Consider the following 21,498-nt stretch of genomic DNA (forward strand, 5'->3'; position numbering starts at 1 on the left):
TGGAGAGGGCCGCAAGGAAGGCTGATGGGGAAAGGCAAATGGTACTAAGACAGACAGAGATGTGACACTGATGAGCTACCTCATAGTATGGTGGCAGTAGATGGCATAGATTGTACCTCAAAAAACTAAAGAAGAGACAAAGGAGGAAGGGAAAGACATGGGGTGGGGGAGAAGAGAGTGGAGGAGAAGGGAGGGCAGAGGAAAACAGGAAGGGAGGGGAGCGGTGGTAACTCTTATCAACATCTAACTAGAGAGATGTTGAAGCACGACCTCTAAAGTCTCCGAGCAAAAGAGCCAGCCTAGGGAGATACTCTTTCAGCACAGTAAACGGCTCTGAGCCCCCCTGAAGCTCACATGTGAACAGCCTTCTACACACTCATCCTGTCCCTGGTGACACACAGACAGCTAAGATAGGTCACTCGCCTGGAGAGCCAGCACTGCTGCCCCACCATGAGGACCTGAATTTGGATCCCAGCAACCATACAAGCTGGAGTGTGATGGCAGGCACCTCTAAGGCTAGAACTGGGACATGGGCGAAGATAGGCGGACCCCAGAGGGTCACCAGACAGCTGAAATGATGAGATCTAGGTTCCGTATGGGAAGAAGACAACTGACATTGACCTCTGACCTTCACACAAGGCACAGCCACAGGTATACATGAATATGTACATACATACTATGCACACACAAAAATAAGAGGAGAGCAACACCCACCCACACACACACACACACACACACACACACACACACACACCCCAGACATTCAGAGATGTACAAGCATTACTCGCACCACAGCCTGTGATGGCAGATACCTGGGGAAGATACAAATCCAGCCACAGAATAATAATTAGAACTCGCTCTATCCAGGCACTGGAAGTCCATTTGTCTACTAGGCACAGCAAGGCGCATCTACAGTTGACGGCGAGGAACGGTATCGGTAGGTACCGTAGTGTGAAGCAGAAGCCAAGGGGCTTCAACGTTTCCCAGGAGTGGCCACCTGAGGAAGCTTATGCAGAATTACATACACAGTGATGCGAAGCTAACTTTTTTTCCTCCAGGGTAAGGGTGACAAAAATGTTTACAAAGGACACTAAATCTAATCTCTAAGAGGGGCAAGGCTAAATGTGGTTTATAGATTTTTTTTTTTTTTTTTTTTTTGGTAAAGAGTACAATTTTTTTTTTTTTACTAAAAAAATTAAATTGTTGCAATAAGAAGCACTTCCAAGTTTCTTATATCATCACCATGGAAACAGCTCCTGTCAGCCATCTATTCTTTAAGGCATACAAGTTCCTGCATCCAATAAAAGAAAGCAACCATGCTTTGGATTCTAAACAAACTGTACTGCCAAAGCAACGTGAAACCAAATGTCTTAAAGATACATCACCCAGGAGTGTGTTCACAGTGACACACAGGCCAACAGCCACAGCCATCCCCCCCATCCAACCCCAAGCCTGGCTCTGACCCATCACCTCCACAGAGAGCCTCTTCCTGCTTCTCTTCCAACAATTGCCGTTTTTCCCTCCCCTGGAAGCATGAGAATTTCCAGGCCCTCCAATTCCCCCCCCCCCAAAGAAGCACCCTGGGAGCAGCCTCTTCAAAACCTCAGGTTCTTCCCACAGGAAATTATAGACAATCGGGGTCACCCTTCCTGCTGCCCCTTTAGGATCCACCCGGTAATTTAACAGGAAAGTCTAAAAAAACGTACTCTGAATTCTAGATCCTAGAGAATGAAAGCCCACGCTGGGCAGGAGGCTCACCCCCCCACACTCACCCCACCCCCACCCCACCCCATAATCCCAGCACCCAGGAGGCAGAAGCAGGAGGAAGTTCAAGGTCATCCTCAGCTATGTAATGGCCTCAAGGGTAGTCTCAGCTGCTTAAGACTGTCTCAAAGAAACTGGGCGTGGTGGCGCACGCCTTTAATCCCAGCACTTGGGAGGCAGAGGCAGGCAGATTTCTGAGTTCGAGGCCAGCCTGGTCTACAGAGTGAGTTCCAGGACAGTCAGGGCTACACAGAGAAACCCTGTCTCGAAAAACCAAAAAAAAAAAAAAAAAAAAAAAAAAGACTGTCTCAAAGAGAAGGCTCAGCAGGTAATTACGACTGCTGCCAAAGATGGAACCCACTCCCGAAAGCTGGCTTCTGGCCTCTATACACAAAGTAAATAACGCGTGTATGACTGACAGTTCCAGACATGGCTGAGAGAAGGGAAGACACCACGGATGGATAGTCAGTCGCGTTTTCACAACAGCAAACATCGGTTTGCATGTTAAGTTCCTTTAGAATCCAAGTTCCCCAAGTTTCTACAACAGGTACATCTAAGTTAAGTCATTTTAAAGGCATTTCAAAATTATACGGGTGAGTACTTTCACCACACAGACGAACCAGATTAAGGAAGTCTGATGCTGACGTCACGGTCTTATTTCCACAGCAATGTTTTGGGATGCTGCTGGCATCTCAGACAGGAGGAGAAATGGTATGTCCCCTGGGAAAATGTCCCTGATTCCCTGCGCTGGGTTAATTGCTCACTTTCCGATATTCCCCTGGTGCTGTGAGCTTCAACTATTACCTTACCAAGCATACTATTTCTGCACAGGCACTCTTTATTTACACATTTCAGTCTCCCTACTTAAACGGTGTGCCTTTTGGGGACAAGGGGGAAGCATATTGGCTCTTGTGGTCCCATGAGAATCCTGCAACAAAAGGAGCTGGAATTTCGATCTATGAATATTTAATTAAGTGCCCATAGTCGGTTGGGTTGCGATGGACCACTGGAGGTAATGGGAACGATCCTCAGCTTTGCCCTAAACACCCAAAGTTAGAGCAAGGTTCGCAGCTATGCAGGCAATGAGGGAGCCCAGAATGACCAGACCAAAGAGCAGGCAGAGAAGAGTGGCTGTATAGGAATGAGAGGAAGGTGGGCCTACACGTAGCCACTTTCTCCTGGCGCCTCTCACATGTCACGAATATCCCTGGGATTCTCTGAAACCATGAAATCTTTTCAAAAGATTTCACCTTCTGGTCACTTCTTGCATAAACATACTTTAAATATCAATTAGGCTCTGGGCACTCGGTCTTGTGGGGTATCATCAGGACTTTATCTCTTGTTCACAGGGTCTGCAGCCTAGGGACGGAGAGACAGTGACAGCCCTCGAGGTACTGTGCCTATCATAAAAGGATTCCTTGTTTGATGAGAACCCAGGACAGTAGCCACATCATCTTCTCCAGGACTTCCCATTCCAGGAGGTACCATGGAGCCTAAGGCAATCTGCTGGAGGTGTCACAGCAAGACAAAGGTGCACAGCTCAAGGCTCTATACTGAGCGTGCCCCTCGAGTTACACCCACAGCAAGCCGCCTCATGAAGGAACAGTGGCGCCCCTCCTTTCTTGTCTAGTTTTCACACAGGCTTCACTATCTGGGGAACTAGTTACAACTTCTAATGCGTGCAACCCCACGGAGTTAAAAATATATATGAAAACTGTGAGTCAGCCAGGCTCTGATAACTCGAGCCGTATCTTCTCGGGAAGCCGCCCCGGGGGAAGAGAGAGCCCACGTGCTGGATCCAGTCAGTGCTGGAAGGCAGCCCTCCCATCTGCTCACCACGTGTGTTGGTGGCCATGTCAGCCACTTTCTGAAAGGCATCCAAGAAGGCAGCTGCTGCTACTACTGTTGTCCTGAAATGCAAACAGATAACAAAAGCGTGAGGAATGTCTCCCTGGCAAATTCATCCCAGCTCTTGGGCTAAATCCTCCGCTACACAGCGAGCAGAACCCTCCAGAGAAGCGAGCTAGCGGTAGATAAGCGTTCTCTCCCTAGCACTCAACCCCAAAGCCAGCCTGACTGTGGAAGCTACCGAGCGAAACTTTAAGCCAAGAAATAAAAGGGAGGTGTTTCGACCCCAAAGAAGAAGGTGTCATTAAAGTATAGACAGCACAGGTGACATCAGCTTGAGAGTCGGAAAAGTAATTTAGTGCATGTGACAGTGCATGTGAACTGGCAGGGAACCAAATCTTGGAGAACAGAAAGATCAACATTTCACTGCCAAAAAAAAAAAAAAAAAGAAAGAAAGAAAGAAAGAAAGAAAACTGAGGCCACAAGTCGAAAGACATTTTAGAGATCACTGGTTCATACCAGAGTGACAGATGACCTGCCACTGTGACTCAATGCCCAGCTCGATCCACTGCAAACACGGGGTGCTAGCTAGGTCCAGCCCTGCTCCTTAAATCTTCAACCGTTCGAGACTAAAACTCTGGGGTATGCTTTGTTCAGACACAGGATGCTCTTTCAAAAAGCATCTTCTGAAGTCCTAAAAGCAACACTGGGGAGAACTAAGGCTAGTTCCTGCCTTAGGAGTCTTCCTTAAGCCTTACCCATGCCCGTAAGCACAACCAGCTGGATGCACTAGGCACTCGGTGACCTACGACATCATGAACTGAGGAATGATCAGTATCCCACCCGGGCTGCTCTGTGACAAACCAACAAAAGTCCCCTATCACGCAAGGACTTCAAACCCAACTCGAAGACTGATGCAGTCTTCAAGTGTTTAATTACATGACTCCTGTCTCTACTGAACCTTCCTCCTACAAAGGCAAAGTCACTACAAGGAGAATAAAGGCTCTAGAGTAGAGTTTAGAATATAGAAAAAGAAATGGTCTGTCTTAAACAAAGCAGCAGTGTCTACGGAACAAGAGGTTACTAGGGGGTCCTTTTAGCCAAATTTCAAAATCAGGTCTGAGAGTTTCTAACAGATCAAGAATATATTCTGCTCAATTTTAAACAACAGTCCTCCCCCTCCTCTCTCCTCCCCCCTCTCTCTCTCTCTCTCACACACACACACACACACACACTTGTGCGCACATTTCAAGCATATTTTTAAAGTGTTGACATCAACTGCAAACATTGAAAAAGTTATCTCTATCAAACATCCTGAGACTTATAAATAGCTCATTCTGACTTACGATTAATAATATCTGACAAGCTGACTTGATTTATTTACTCTCACTCAACTCGATGCCAATCAACCCTATCTTATGGGCCAGCTGCAGACAAGCCTGTCCATGACAGTCACTGGAGTAGACTTCTACTGCCAATTAGGACACTGGTCAATTTTGAAGAATTAGGAGCTCTTCGTGACTGTCCCGCTGCACTTTCTGGCAGCACAAAGGACATCTTGGCCCTCTCTTTGAGCACACAGCAAATAGGGAACCACCAAGAGCTGGTAGGATGATTCGGCTTAAACACTCCAAGACAGGCAGGTGTGCTGCTGCTACAGTGGTAACTGCAGCCTTTCTCCAGGACACAAAATTAAAACTCTCAGTTTGATAAAATGATAAAGAAATGAGCCCTAATCTCAGAAGACCTAGATGGGGAGGGGGAGGGCAGGTACTTCGAAGTCTACCTTGACTTTTATTTTCTATGCTCATGACCAACAGTGAGCTCAGCAGTTCAGGCTCCACTACTCTCGCCAGCTAAAGGCAAGGAGAATAATCTTTCTCCAGGCCCATACTGAAAGCCCAGCAAACAATCAGCGGCTGGACAAGAAAAGGAAGCGGAAAGGTAAATGCTTTAGATCGGGGGAGACCTCCTACCAGAGAGATGCTAACCTACATGCGATAAACAGCAGCGGATGAGGAATGGCCAGGAGACCAGGATAGCCCCGTGATGGAAGGCTGGTGACGCCTTCAGAAGACCCAGACATGACCCAATGAGCTTGGAAATCCAGGAGACAGTCAAGGACCCGGTAACTGGAGAAGGTACATGTCCAGGGTCCAATGTCTACTCGGGGTCATATAAAAGGCTACAAATACCACCCCTCCATAGCTAAAGCTAAAGAAACCCCATGTGCTCCTGCCCAGTTCCTCTGTGCTACATGGGAGGAGTTGTGTACCCTCTATGCTGGGCCACGTACCTCTAGGCACGAGCTCTGAGCAGCGGCCTCTGGTACGCCCTGGCATGGGCTCCCTCCCTTGTCACCTGTCCCTTGTCTGCCTGTCACCCAGGTGGCTCTTTTCCCCAGAATACCCCTACTCCCCGCTCCACTGCTCTGCCCTCGCATCTGTCTCAAACCAACCAGTCACTCCCCCAAATTTCGCCATCGAGGATTATCCAGACAGTCGTTCTCGGGAGTCCCATGCTTCCTGGGGTAGCCACCAAGCCCAGCCGTTTCTCTTCCCACACCAACTTCAGAAAGGGTGGGGCTGCAGCACGTGATCATCTCGTCCATCACAGCGCACAGTAATGGGACAGACACACTAGGCCATACGGGGGGGGGGGTTCTTAGAGAAAACAGGCAGCAGCCCATGTTTGAGCAGCTTCTCCAGGTATAACCTTCAGACCCTAAAACGTACTTCTAAGTGTCTAAGCGCCTATCTCCGTGGCGTCTAGTAATCCTAGGATTGTGCAGCCCAGTCTGCCGCTGCCGAGACCCACTCGCTCCATGTAAATGGAACTGTATACCAGTCTACAATGGGATTCTAAACTCTCTATGTGGAAAGACAATACAGGTGGATGAAAACGAACTTGGGTTCTGGAACCGGACCGCTCCTGTTTCTGTCACTAGTGGCTTCTCTCTGAACATCCTGTTACCTGTGCCTCAGCTTCCAGATCAGGAAAAGCGATGCCTGTACTTAACCTTGTGGGGCTGACATGCCTGGCACACAGTGAGCACCATGTAAACATTGCCCACTACTACTCTATGTAATCAACTCTGAGAATTCCTATGGCGGGAGGCAGAGCAGACTTGAGTCTGGGTTCACAGGGGACTGGGATGGGGGGGATGGGGCGGGAGACTATGAACTGATACAGCTCTACGCTGTGCCTGCTTTGCGCTTCTCTGTCTGTGACACTTCTAAATTTAAGCCAGACACGTGTCCCGATCCACCTCCCTCTGTCTTGCCTAAGGATGCCGCCTCTTCCTGTAGAATACACGTGTCTACTCACCGCAGCTGGGACTGTAGCTTTCCGGCCTTGTTTATGAAGTCTTCCCAAACTGGATAACTCCCCTAGGACAGAACAAAGCAAGCAATCAGTCACAGTGTGATGAGCCAAACACCCAATTCCAACCATGCAAGGAACAATCTGCAGATGTGATCCTCCTTTGTAGGGTTCTTTGATATACACACTAGAGGCAGGCAATAGCCCTGGAACGGTTTCAGATGTGCTCTGTCCCTATAATCTTGCAAATAACCACCGACACCAACAGGAACAAGCTTCACAGAGCCAAACACCTATACCTTAGAGTCAGCATTTTGTACTTGGTGGGTCCAAATTTTAAAAACAACAAATTTTAAAAACATGGAACATGCCCGGCAGTGGTGGTGCATGCCTTTTATCCTAGCACTTGGGAGACAGACACAGGCAGATCTGTCTCTGTGAATTTGAGACCAGCCTCATCTTCAGAGTGAATTTCAGGGCTAAACAGAGAAACCCTGTCTTGGGGAAGACAAAACAAAACCAACCAAAGCCCAGGATATATAAGGCTCTCTCCTTGGTCACCTGTGCATACAACTTGGCTCCATCTATTCTCTTTGTCACACAGAGCACAAGGAGGGAGCCAGATGACTGAAACCCCTCCTTAGGACAGGTGGCTATCGAGAAGTAATATCAGCCTATCAGAATCCCAAGGCTCGATCATAACCTAAATATAGCCACCCAGCTGATGCTTAACCCCGGCATCTGTGTACACTGTGACAACAGGTGGTTCCCCAGCACACTCCAGCAAGGGACGCAAGCATCCCACGCCCGGGCCACCTAAGGCAAGCCGTCTGTCCGTGGTGTTCACGCAGCTCTAGGTTTAACCTTCCAGAAGCCCTCAGAATCAGCACCGATAATATTTCTCCTCTGTACTGAACCCTGAAGTCCAAGGGAGCCCATCGCACGGTCCCTCTGTATCCTAGAGCACGGCGGGTCTCCTCCTGCTGAGTATAGCACTAACACACAGATGAGTAGGTTCTGTTCTGAGTGGGGCAAGCCAGCATGCAGCCTGCCACTTCCCTCTCCGCGCACATTACGTATCTACTGGGATGAGGCAGCGTCCACCAAGATGTGACTCTAAACACACCCAGTAGAGGTAAAATATGGGTGGGGATGTGCTATTTGTCACTGAATCATTCACCTGGGGGGGGGGGGTGTCATAGTCCCAGAAGAGGATACAAACATCCTTTTGTGTGTGTGGGGGGGTTGTTTGTTTGTTTTGTTTTTCTGAGACAGGGTTTCTCTGTGTAGCCCTGGCTGTCCTGGAACTCACTTTGTAGACCAGGCTGGCCTTGAACTCAGAAATCCGCCTGCCTCTGCCTCCCGAGTACTGAGATTAAAGGCGTGCTCCACCACTGCCCAGCTGGATACAAACCTCTTGACAAGGTAAAAATAGTATTAGGCCACCTCTTGTTTTTGTTGCTAAGAGGAGAACGGGGCTGGACAGGGGGTGGGAGGGAGGTGGGGAGAAACATTAGATTAACCATTGTATCTTTCGTTACAGATACCAAGTCCCAACTGTCTAAAGTGCAGTCGAGCGCGTCTGTGCCATCATGGGCCAGTTCCTCCTAACCTCGCTGCTGTCTCTCTGCCCCGGCACCGCCAGCACCCTGGCTGTGTGGATCTCTGCAGTGATGCTGCCTTACCTCACAGGATGGCGAGCAGCCAGCATCTCTGGCCTCTGCCTACCACCAAGATGCCAGTGGTCACCAAGTCCTTGTTATGGCCAATGGAATTATCTCTAGACACTGTGAGATATCCTGTGGAGGCCGAACCAGCCCTGGTTAAGAACCAGTGTCTTAAGACACAGCTGAAACCCACTTCTCTGGTAAAGAGAGAGTCTGGCTGCTTGTTCCAAGTTACTTCTTCAGTCACTTCCTTCCAAGACTTAAAGGGAAAAGAGTTTTATTCTGAAACTTATATGCCTAAGAGATAACACCTTGTTAAAAATTACCCATGTTGCCGGGCGGTGGTGGCGCACGCCTTTGATCCCAGCACTCGGGAGGCAGAGGCAGGCGGATTTCTGAGTGTGAGGCCAGCCTGGTCTACAGAGTGAGTTCCAGGACAGCCAGGGCTATACAGAGAAACCCTGTCTTGAAAAAAAAAGAAAAAAAGAAAAAATAATTACCCGTGTATATATTTCTCTAGCCATCGATTCTGTCTGAAATGTGCATAGGGGCTACATGGAAAGCTGTCTTATTAAAATGGGTTGCTTTTGGGAGCTAATATTTGGACCAATATATTGCTTTTTTTTTTTCCTTTGTACTTTCCTCTACAGAATGTTGTTTTGTTGTGTTTTTATAAGGGTCATGTATCACTTTAATGAAAACAATAAAGTCATTACATTAAAAAAATTTAAGACCAAATTAGAGGTTCTGGCAACAGTTACACCATGAATTTCCGAGGAGGCCTAGCCTTGCAGTCTGGATTGCATATGCTGCTAGCTCCCGCCAGCTGCTCTGCAATGGTGCATCTGGGACGCGCTTGGTCTCTTCTCTGCCATTTGCTCCCACGAAAAGCTAAGCTGCATCAGGGCTCTTGGTAGAGGCCCTTTGGCAGCTACATCTGAGTCATGGCAACCAACATCTAGACATGGTTCTTGACACATGGCCCTTCTGCTGTGTTTGAGCCCTGGGGGGGGGGGGTCCTCAACCACAGAACTCAGTAGAATAAATGACCTTGTCATGGTAGTGCACAATTATAATCTCAGCACCCGGAGTTAAAGGCCCAGCCTTGGTTACTTAGCAAGTTCAAGGCTAGACGGAACTACAAAAGACATCTCCTCGGCAAAAAAAAAAAAAAAAAAAAAAAACTCAAAAAACCAAACCAAACCAAAACAAAAGCAAAGGCCAAGGAGACAGGAGAGATAGCAGGCAAGCAGGAGGACCTGAGTGAGACCCCTCAGATTGCACATAAAAATTCAGGGCCTGGTGGTATGTGCTTAGAATACCAGCACTGAAGAGGCAGACACTGGCAGATCCCCTGGGCTTGTTGGCCACCCAGTCTAGTCTAACCAGTGAGTGCCCAACCAATGAGAAATCCTGTCTACAACAAAGTAGACAGCATTCCTGAGGATGGTACCTTAGAATGTCCTCTGGCACACCTACACCTACACACATGCACTCGCGCGCGCGCACACACACACACACACACACACGTACACGCACAGGTATATACTCACACTCAAGCAAGCAAGGGAGGAGAAGAAGGAGAGGGAGAGGGAGAGAGAGATTATAGACAGATAGATAGATAGATAGACAGATAGACCGACTGACCAATCTACCTTGAGGGTACTACTCCAGCCTCCACTGCAGTCTCATCAGGACACCATAAAGACCTATTTTGACCCCTCTGTATTCACTATTTCGCTATCAAACCTGTAGAGAATACTCTGCCCTGTAACGAGAGTTCCCGGTAACTCAAAAGACCTCTGTAAGGTTGCTAGGGTACATCACGCCTTTAATCCCAGCACTTGGGAGGCAGAGGCAGGCGAATTTCTGAGTTCGAGGCCAGCCTGGTCTACAGAGTTAGTTCTAGGACAGCCAGGGCTATACAGCGAAACCCTGTCTCAAAAAAAAAAAAAAAAAAAGAAGACGAAGAAGCTCCCAGAGAAAACTGAGGCCATTGGGACATGTGCCAGCCAGCCTTCTTCTAGCTGGAGGTACCACTGTCATGTATCATATAAAGCCTTTCCCACCCAAGCGCCTAGTTGGGCCAGGCCAATGGGATGTGTTGAATCAGACCAGATGTGGTTGGTTTGGCCTATAATCCCAGTACCACACTGCCTTTGAGGTCACCCTGGGCTACATTACTCTGTGACACCATGCGGGATTAGCCAGAGGCATGAGCCCATCACCTAAGCTCTGGGCAGATCCAGGCCAGTCATTTACTAGGGGAAAATCACTGGCCCCTTGGGGGTCCATTTCCCTATAATGATAATAATTAAAACAACTCAGTCACACCCCTGCCTATGGTTAAGATAGGGTGTGGGACAATTCCACCACCCTTAGGGGTAGCACTACTTATTAACACTGAAAGACCGTGGGAGAGGAATAGAGAAGAGAATCCTGGGAACTGCCTGGATTGAACCTTACTACTTCTCCCATTTACTGGGAGACATTAGAGTCATTGGATGTCCATGAGGAGACACCGTTAACTCCCAGGTTGATCTGGCAAATACATGAGGCCACAGCAGTGCCAGGGAGATGATGTCTGCACTCCTGGCCGACACAGGCATCAACCCAAGTGTCAATCAACTGACAGTGGGCCACGGACGAGGTGCAGCTGCACCATGGACCACTGTTCACCCTGTCGCTGCGACAGCCCAGAGGAAGCTACAGAATATAGCTTTAGAGGAAACACAGAAAGACAAACCCCACATGCCCTTACCGGTGTGGAACCTAAAACATCTGGTCCAGTGGTGGGAGGAACGGGATGTGGGCGGGGCCAGTCAAGGATATTTCATTATAATTAGATAGGCGCGAAATGGAGCTGGAAGGCAGCTAAGGGACTGCCAGGGGCAGTGGGGAGTGGGGGGTAAACAGGGAGTTATGGCTAAGAGGGAGTTTCTCTCTTGGGTGATGAAAGTGCTCAAAAACAGTGTGGCAATTCTAAGACCATACTACAAACCAACGGCCTATCCGCTTTCAGTGGGCACATTGTAAGATTCGTGCGTGGTATCTCAGAAAAGCCGTACAAATAAATGAATAAGGTCACACCCAAAGGAACTCAATGCGGTGACTGGCGCACAGACAGGGACCTGTTTGTGGAGATGGATATTGTCATTCGCAAGACTCTGAGAGAGCTCCCTCCGGATGCTCACTGGAAGTCACACTGCAAACCAACTAGCAGTAAAGGCTGCGATTCCTCATTCCTGGGCCCAGTGGCAGACCCAGCCAAGGTAGGAGGCAAAAGGTGGCTCGATGCATTAATTAACCTTAGTTGGGAAGAATAGACCAAGGCACCTCCAGTGTCTACAGCACCAGCAGGTTGGTCTGCTTATCCTAAACAGAGAATGAGGTACCTACCCCAAACCGAGGTCAGTGTACCTACAGCTCACACCACTTAAAGACCTCCCCTGGGGCGGAAACACAGTCCAGGAGTACACCCAGCCAGTGTGTGGTGTGTGAAGCCCTAGGTTCAATTCCTAGGGCTTCCAGGGGGGTGGGGGTGGGGGGGAATCTGCACCTACCTGAAACCTCACGTCAATTGTTCCCAAATTAGAAAAGGAAAGAAAGGGGGGAAGGAGTGTCCCCTTTCTCATCAGGGGATAGGGCACACAGCCTCCCACCCACAAACGCCCACCCAGCCAGGAGAGGGCTGGCAGACGCAGCTCTCTCCTGTCTCCTGATCTAACGCTATTCGAGGATCTATCAAAGTGTCAAACCCACCCATTTTAGGCAATCTGTAATTTAATGGAGTCTTTACAAAAAGATTCTAAGAATATAAAACTGAAACTTGATTATTAGAAGATGGGGGAAAAAAAGGTGTAAATGTTATTCAAACTTGAAAACAAAGTGATAGCAGACTGGATAAAAAAAAAATATATATATATATATACACATATACACACACACACATATACATACACAAACATAGATAGATAGATAGATAGATATAGATATAGATATAGATATAGATATAGATATAGATATAGATATAGATGATGTTTCTTTCGGGGGAAAATAGTTTCTACCCACCTAAAGAGTCTTACTACAAAAGCCAAGCAGGGAGAAGTACGGGTGGAGAGACTGAAAGGCAATTTTTTTAAAAGCTGGGGGGGGGGGGGTACTACTGGGAGATTTGACTAAGGCAGTAAGCAGGCTTCAGAAGACCCTGGAGGCACTCAGAACCTTTGCATAGCAATGCCACCACAGGCCTGCACCAGGTGGCAGCAGGAAGATGATCCTGGGGTTCAAGTGTTTTCGCAGGTGTCCTGAGCACAGTGGAAAATCCCCCTGAGGAATGTCTCCCAGAGCTGTGGGAAGGACACACCCACGCCCACTCACCCTGACGCTCATCAGAGAAACACATGTAGGTTTCAGAACTTTACAGACACACCACAACCAAAGAAAACAAGACTCCGCCCAGCACCCAAAGTCACAGGCAAAAATCAGACCCTCCCTCCTTCCCAGGAGCCCCTTGAGGCCTTCGGAAACGGGGAAAGGAGCTTTTAGAAGCCTTGAACACTGAACTCAAGATTACATCAAAGCTAGAGAAGGAGGAAACTCCCTGCTTAAGAAAAGAAGAAAAACAACATTTATTCGTCAAAACACACCGGACAGGAGAGACAGTGTCTTTCCTGATCACATGACTTCATCATGCAGGCACCATGCTCCACAAACACTACCCAAAGGCCTCTCTCCAGAACTCCAGGGTGGATGGTGGAGCTCAATAATCTTACAAACCACTCACTGCCCGACACAAATGTTGCTTCTTCCAGAACATTCTCCATCATACCTCCTCATCACCCACCCTTCTGGATTAGCTGTGTCCATTCCCTCGGCTTAGTACATCATGTGAGTCATCTCTGAGCCACGAGTCAGGGTCTCTCTTCTCTGAGTCTCTCTCTGAGGGTCTCTTTCTCTCTGAGTCAGGGTCTCTCTCTTCTAAACTACAAGGCTTTGCAGACACAGCTGGCAGGGGACAAAGAACCCAGGGGATACTGATTGAGGTGCTACGATTTTGCTGAATAGGAGCAAAACCCGGCCAGGGTGGTCAAGGTCGCTGAGGCCAGCCTTCAAGGGCAATGTCCGGAGCTGAACCTCAAACGGGGCAGCAGAAGGAGCCAGGGTGACCCTCGTTCAGATAATGGGTGACATCAACTCCAAGCTGGCCAGGTGATCTGCAAACCTGGCTTATGGGTCAAGATACCTGGGGGCAGCCTTTGCCCTTTGGGAAAGATAAGAGAATAAAGCCCTCTTCTCTCTTCTTTAGGGAGAAACTTTCCTAAATCTCCTTCCCCTTAGAGAATTTGGTGGGCACTAGCTAACTCATACACTGACTTATCCACTCCACCCTTCCAGTCAGAGTCCCTCTCTTCTCTCCTCCCTCCTCTGCCTCCATTTGTCCCAAGCCACGAGCCATGCATTCAGTCATCCAAGCAGGACACAGAAGTCACTCTGGTTTGGTGTGACCTCCCTTGATTTTTGTTCCACATTAAACAAAAGATGGCTTCCCACCCTCAGAGGACAAACTGTGTAAGTCCTCAGTCTCCTAAGGCTGGCTACCCATGCTCGATAAATAATGTACCAACTGCTTCTCCCACACTGGCCCCACTGTGACAGTCGAGATCAAGGGACAGCTGAGGGAATTCGATAGCACCTCGCCACTTAAGGGACACAGGAGGGCAGGACTGCGGTTAGAAAACCACAACAGAAGAGGAGCCAGGGGAACCAGAGAGGACTCACGAGGAGAGTTCAATGGTGAAGAAAATCGGGATTAGCAGGGTCAGGTTGTAGAGAACTGGGTTCCAGCTTAAAGGCCTTTGTCCTGCCCAGAAGGAGCCAGACAGAGACTGGCTCACTAGCAGTCACAGCTCAGACAATGCAAGGCAGGTAGGACCTGATGGGTCCTGATTTCTTCTGGAGGAGATCACTGGTGACAGCCAACATTGGCACATCAGCACTTTCTAAACGGTTGCTAGGCACCAGGCATCTGTCTGGATCCGCACTTCTCAAGCATTAACTGATGTACCCGACCCTGGAGATTTGGCAAAAATGCAGACTTGGCTTTCCTTGCTCTGAAGGGGGACCTGGGAGGTGGCATGTGTCCTGAGCACTGCTGACGGGGGCACTGAACACCCTGAGGAGTCCATCCTCACTGCATTCTCATTAAAAACAAACAAAAAAAAAACCCGCAGCGAGGTCTGTGCTGCCACTGGTTTATATCTGAGGAAACCGAGGCACAGAAACGCAGAGAAAGGTGAAAACTATCTGGAGCCAGATCCAACTACAGAGATGATCGTGTCCGGGGAGTCCGAGCAGCCAGAGGGCAAGACAGCATCAGAGTGACTCAGCCAGTCATTAGATCCTGCTTCAGATGTGTGTCTTACAGGAGGCCAGGCAGAACAGAGGCACAGCTCTGGAGCCACACTGAGACCTGAAGAGAATGCTGAGGTCCAGGGAGAACTGTGTGTCACCCTAGAAAGGGTCAGGACGGCCATGGAAAAGTCAGCAGAAAACAAAGAAACCCCCTTTAAAGCCTGAACGACACAGGAACACCCGGTTGCAGTCGCTTAAACGAATGTGAGGGATGTCATCACGTCCTTGGGTTCTCCGTGGGCACTGGGGTGGATCTCTAGGCTGGTCATCACTCAGAGCTTCATGCTTCCTTCCCCCCAAGTCCTCCTGGGTGGGTAAGCTCAGCCTCCAGGGAGATAAAACACCAAGAAGCATGGAGAGGGATTTGGCCCTTCTGACCCAAGCCGAGCATCTCTGGGTTCAGGAATGCATTCAGCTTCCAGAAGTGGGTGTGCATAATTAGCGCCGGCTCAGGAATGTCTCCCAAACTAAACTTCCTCACCGGAGCTCGAAAGATGCAGTCTCCTAAGAGCCTCGGATGAAAGGAGCTGGCTGAACCCATCCATCATAAATACCAGTCCGGGGCTTTTATTTTCTGATTGGGACTTGCCTCATCCACTAATTATCCCTGTCCATCAGGGACGACAGCCTGGGGATAATCAATGGTTGCTTCTTTCCCTCCCCCGCCCCCGCCCACCCTCACACCCTGGCCCAAGTACAGCTGCAATGAAGCTGCCTGTGAGAGAGAGGACACACCCACAAAAGGTGGTCCCCATCCAGCCGCCCCCTCAGGGACCAATGCGCCCTCTCAAGCTCGTCCAGTCTAATTAAATCACGGGCCCCCAAGCTCCTTCTTACCCACATAGCTCAGGGTGTTTTCTAACATATGGGTGTGTCTCCACTTGACAATTAAAATAACTAAGCAAATATGCCAATTGTATCTTCAAATTTGCTTTGGTTTTTAATTTCTTTTCTTTCTTTTTATCTATCTGTCTGTCTATCTATCATGAGCTATCCAACAAGGTTAACACTAGGGACTGAGGGTTACTTAAATTTAAATTACAAGGAACTAAAACATAGTCATCAGTCCCTTGGTTCCACTGGCCAGACTTCAGCGCCAACAGCACTGGAAGATCTAGAACTGCTCTCACTGTGGGAACTTTCAACGGGCAGCCTTGGCCACACCTGGGCATCTGTGCCGTGCCTCACAACTGCAAAGAGCGTTCAGGATCTGATTGATTTGGTTTGTCTGTTTTCATTTTGAGACTTCGCACACAAGCGCGCGCACACATACACACACACACACACAGGTTTTCACCACCCTGATTTTTTTTCAACTATTACTTGAGACAGTCTTCCCCCCACCAGAGGAAAGGTAGTGGCCGCCCGCACACCTTATACTGTCTGAGAAGGTTTCAAAGGGGTCAGCTAGCCACCTAGGGGTCCAGAAGGACCCAAGAGCAACATTAGAACAACCCTGAACAGAGTTGGTACAGTAGACAGTACCAAAGGGAGCACAAAGGGCTTCCTCGCAACCCCAGGGAGGCGCGTGCCTGTGCGCATACTTAAGGAGTAAGAGGCAAAGTGAGAGAGAGGTCTGCCCTGACTCCTTCCCCTTGATTGTACTAATTGCTGCTAGGTTTGCTGGCTCCTGAGACAGGGGAATTAGCTCATCAGGTCACCTGGCTGGCTCTCCACATCAGGAAACATGAGAAGTCATGAGTTTAGCACCTAAAGCAGGTCTTCACCACTCCTACCTATGAAGTGCTTGTGCAGTTAAGCCTCCCCAAGATACTGCCTGTCCTAGAGAACCCTCAGGGGCAGAGTCCAGAGCTGTTGCTCTGTTCATTACTTCCTGTCTGTCAATATCCCCAAGATGACCAGCAAAGCACACCATAACCCAAACACCCCATAAAGTTGGAAGTCTGGGCCCCACAACATCACACACACACACACACACACACACACACACATGCCACTCACTCTACCTTGTTCCTCCATGGGCCCTCTCTGAAGTGCCTCCACCAACTCCAACATGACTTGGACCTCTGAGACCCTGCTCCTAGCACTAGCTACCATTTCTGTTTGCCAAACCCTCCAGAAGGCAGGCACAGGTTCACAAACTCATCAAATCCACCCCAGGGGCCTAGCCTTAGCCACACTCTGCTGAATCAGTTTCCATTTGGGGTAAAGATCACACCTCATTCATCACCCAAGCTCCTGCTGCAAGCCGCCAGGAAAGATGCCCTGGTGGACCACGAAAGGCGCTACGCTTACTTTTACAATATGTGCCTGCTGCATGCCTGTGTTTCCACTGGCTACCATTCATGTCAGAGCAGAGCGCTCTAACAGACAAAACAGTCAAGAGTGTGGCCTTGCCGAGAGAGAGTCAGCTGGCCCAACTTCAGATCTGTTCAGCGAGTGACCTTAGAGGCAAGTGACTTCATCACCTGGTGCCACTCTGTCTCCATCTGTAAGCGATGCTAATGGCCAGTTCCTGCCCCCAGAGGATGGCTATCAGGCTATGGTGCTTGAAGGGCCGAGTAGCAGCAGCACACAGAGCTCAGCTCTGCTTTAGTGAGTCAGCACACAATGGCAGCCTTCCGGAATAGCACGTTCAATGAGTGTCTACTATGTGCAGGTACTGAGTGAGGGGCCCGCCATGCAGAGATAGGAGGGTCCGCTGGTGCCAACGCTGCAGACGGGAGCATTCACCAAGTTGGAAAGACTGGAGGGTGGTTGGTGGGAGCTCCCCAGATGTCTCACCTGGCTCTCCAAGAGGAAGTAGATATTTTCCTGGCCAAAGGGGAAAAGAAAGCAGGAAGGCCTGCATATCCCCAAAGTCACAGTTAACATGACTCAAGATGTCCATCCGGAATATAGTCCAGATATATCCATGGTGGAGTGAGACACACACACACACACACACACACAAAGAAAGAGAACCTCTTGCTTTGTGAACTACAGAGGGAAGCCCCTGGCGGCTCAGGTCGGCCTGAGCTCCCCTTCCAGCAACCCGTATTGCAGTCCCTGCAAAACCTAGAGAGAGTCAGTAAGCATTTGTTAAAAGGGCAAATTCCTGAGCCCCACCCCAGATCAACCAAGAATTTAAGGGTGGGCCTAGGAATCTGCAAGTGAAGACACTCTTGCTTTCTGAGAACTATCCGGACAGTAAGACTGGAGGACCACAGCACGAGATAAGATGGTATGTCCTACCCCTAAGCCCTTAGGAACTGGGAACCCAGCAATCTCTTGGCATTAATGTCCACGTCCAGCCTCTTTCAAAATAATCTGAAAGATGAGCTCTCAGACACAGGAATGTAAGCAGAGGCATGCTTTGCGAGACAGTCAGCACTGGGTTCCAGAAGCTTTGAGAAGCGCATTCCTTTAGGCCACAGATAAATCCTTCACAGAAGAACATAAACCTGCAAAAAACCCACGTCCTTACTGCACTATTGCTTCTAACAGTGAAACACCAGCCGAGCCCGAACACAGATAAGAGGCACAAGCTCTCCACCTCAGGGCCTTTGCACAAACTGGACCACTCTTCCACTGATCCTAAGTTGCTACGCAGTGTCCCCTTCCTGGAGACTCTCCCTCACCACTCTTGGAAGACAGACAGGTCTGATTGAGCCACTGCACGGATTCCTTTTAGCATATGGGAGGATGGGACGAGAGAGAGTTCAGTGGTTAAAAGCGCCTCGCTGCCCTTACAGAAGGCCGAGGTTCAATTGCCAGCACCCCACCCGGGGGCTCACAACTGTCTGTAACTCCAGTCCCATGGGGTCCAATGCTCTCTTCTGCCCTCCTGGGATACCAGCTTTGTAAAACATCCATACACATAAAATAAATAATAATGAAAAATAAAAAGGGGGGTTGGTTGGTTGGTTGGTTGGTTGATTGCTGTCACTTGTCCATCCCTTATCTGGCACCCACTACTCCTTCAGACAGTAGGTTCCAGAAGGGCAGGAATTTGTCACTTTTGTTTGCTGCAGCTCTATACCCCCAAGCTGGACCCTGCACACAACACAGTAGGTCCTCAAATGTGTCCCCAGGAGAATTTACTATGGACACACAAACAAAGTCACATACACGGCCGTCGCGGAAACTTGCACAGCTTATGTAACTCCTCGCATGGGAAAGGGAGGAAGAGTGGGAGATAAGGAGGTTTCCTAGGCCTTTAATTGTCTGGGCTCCTGTGAGCTTGAGTGCATAACCCACTTTGTAATTGGTGCTTTTGGATAACTTCACTTAATTGAAGTTTCTAGGTTTTCTTCCATTAATTTTATATAACTTGTATAATCTTTCAGAAGTAATCCCTCATGAAATGTTCTCAAAACATTTGCTTTTTTTTTTTTTTTTTAAGAAAAAAAAAAAGACTTGCCTCCTCAGTGACTTAATTAGGGTGTCCCTAATTAAGACCAGCACCATCAAACAGGCCAAGTCCCCGGGGAGCCAGGTTCCGTGGGGCTGCAAGTCTCCTGGCTACAGAATGAAGATCTCAAGTCCTCCCAGCAATGGCTGGGGCTCAGGGGCTGGCCCTGGGCAACTTCTGGCGAGGCTCCTCAGTACCTGCTTCCTATTGGGGTGTCTGATGCAATTATTCAGGTCCCAGATCACATCCTGCTGTGGCGTTGGCTTTGAAGGCTCAGTAAACAGTCACTTCAAAACAAAGAGCAACCATTAAACCCAACTCAAAGACTTCCTTAATGGCAGCGTGCTCAGTGGCAAGGAGCCTGGCTTCAGAATGCAATCGTGGTCTCCCTGGAAACTAATCCACCCCACTGCCAGCCCCTAACTGAGGGGATCTGCTGGGGGGGGGCTGGTTGGCACTCAAGTCTCCTGGTCTGGAGTGGGCTCCCCAACTAGAGCATGTATCCTGCCTGGGGCAGCACCACTCCCCACTTACATCCCTCTGTTGATAAGCTAGAGGCAACAATAGATGGATCAACTCATTGTTCAAAAATCTCAGGCTGACTACTGGGTTCTATCCCTTCTTGCAGGTGTAGGGTGCTATGAGTGTATGCACGTGGGTACATACAGCCATGAACATGGACAGGCCAGAGATGGATTTGGGGTGTCCAGCTCTCTCTGCCTCCACTAGTGCCAGGGTTACAGGAGGATGCAGACACACTCAGTGTTCTCTGTGTTAGGGATTTGAACTCTGATCCTCATGTTTGCACAACAAGCACTCTCAGCTCACGCCACCGGTGCACCCCACAAGGCTTCTTGGAAGCAGCCCAGAGGCAAATCTAGATTCTGCACGCGGTACATCCAGCATCCTGGCGGCATACTTGATACCATCAGACGGAGGAAATGCATCCACCCCAGCGCATGAAGGGGAAACAACGCATGTGGGAGACAACGGAGAGTGGCCTACAGAGCACACTCCTGGAGCAGATGTCACAGGATGTTACACAGCCTGGGTTTAATCCCTCACCTGCTACACAAATGGCTGAACCTCTCTGCCAGTCTGCAGAATGGGGCAGTCTCTACCCGGCTGAGTCGAAGTATCAAATCAAACACTTAGTGCCTGGTAGTTCCCACCACAGAAACTTTATTACACAAGTAAAATGAGGCTGAATTGCCAGTTTGGTGTCACCCAGACCAAAGGCCTTCTGCTTTTCTGTCCTCCCACCCCAAGTGGAGGCACGGCACTCCCCAACAGCCCCACAAACTCTTGTGTTGACTCCTGGCAGTGTGACTTCAGTGAAGACTGATGTCTTGCCGGTGACTCTCGTAAAGACTGAGGCCTGTGACAGGCTTGTTCACAGCTCCAACTCTCCCACCCAGCCATGCCCAGTGTCCCCCCCGAAGCACATAATCAGGCTACAGAATACACATACTGCATTCCTGAAAGTTATCTGTATGTTGAAAGTTGAAAAGCAAACACGGATTGTAGTATCAAACTCAAGAATGATCTTGGACTTCTCCGAAACAGGAGTGTCACTACCAGCAAGGAACTCTGATTTTAAAAGTATGAGTGAGTGTGTGTGTGTGTCTGTGTGTGTGTGTCTGTATGTCTGTGTGTCTGTGTGTCCATGCTTGGGATGAGACAGGCTTGGTTCCAAAGGTCAGGAGGTTTAATGTAGATTTGCATAGCCTTTCCTGAATCTGGAATTGGAACAGTGTCATCACACTGATACCCAATAAAGCTTCAGGATTTGGACTGCAGACTGCAGATGCTTGAGACAGACCGGGTAGCTTGGACCGACATGAAGGGCATTGATTTGGCATGTATTTCACGCCAAACAAGCCATTTGGTGTGAAACATCTACCTTCTCTTTTAATCCTTAAGGTTAATATTGTTCCCTCACCTTTCATTATGTAGATTTAAAAAAAAAAAAAAATCAAGGCTCAAGAAAGTAATTTTTCCAGAATAAAGAGCCCAAAAAATGGTAGAACCAGGCTTTAAAAATCAAAGAATAGGCTGGGCACAGTGGTGCACGCCTTTAATCCCAGCACTTGAGAGGCAGAGGCAGGCGGATTTCTGAGTTCAAGGCCA

At 49.0% G+C, this 21,498-nt stretch overlaps 1 protein-coding gene across 12 annotated transcripts in view; it reads right to left on the minus strand.

Annotated features, from left to right (window-relative positions):
- Nucleotides 1–21,498, minus strand: part of Mtss1 (MTSS I-BAR domain containing 1) — a 143,446-nt gene that overhangs the window by 110,559 nt on the left and 11,389 nt on the right. For all 12 annotated transcript variants that reach the window (XM_021216398.2, XM_021216397.2, XM_029547982.1 and 9 more), the window contains exons 2-3: nucleotides 6,940–7,001; nucleotides 3,601–3,674 (exon numbers count right to left, since the gene is read on the minus strand). In XM_021216398.2, coding sequence (XP_021072057.1) covers nucleotides 3,601–3,674; nucleotides 6,940–7,001 — 136 coding nt within the window. The remainder of the gene's footprint in view (nucleotides 1–3,600; nucleotides 3,675–6,939; nucleotides 7,002–21,498) is intronic.

The sequence above is a fragment of the Mus pahari genome, chromosome 17 (genome assembly GCF_900095145.1).
Source record: "Mus pahari chromosome 17, PAHARI_EIJ_v1.1, whole genome shotgun sequence".
Taxonomy (NCBI): domain Eukaryota; kingdom Metazoa; phylum Chordata; class Mammalia; order Rodentia; family Muridae; genus Mus; species Mus pahari.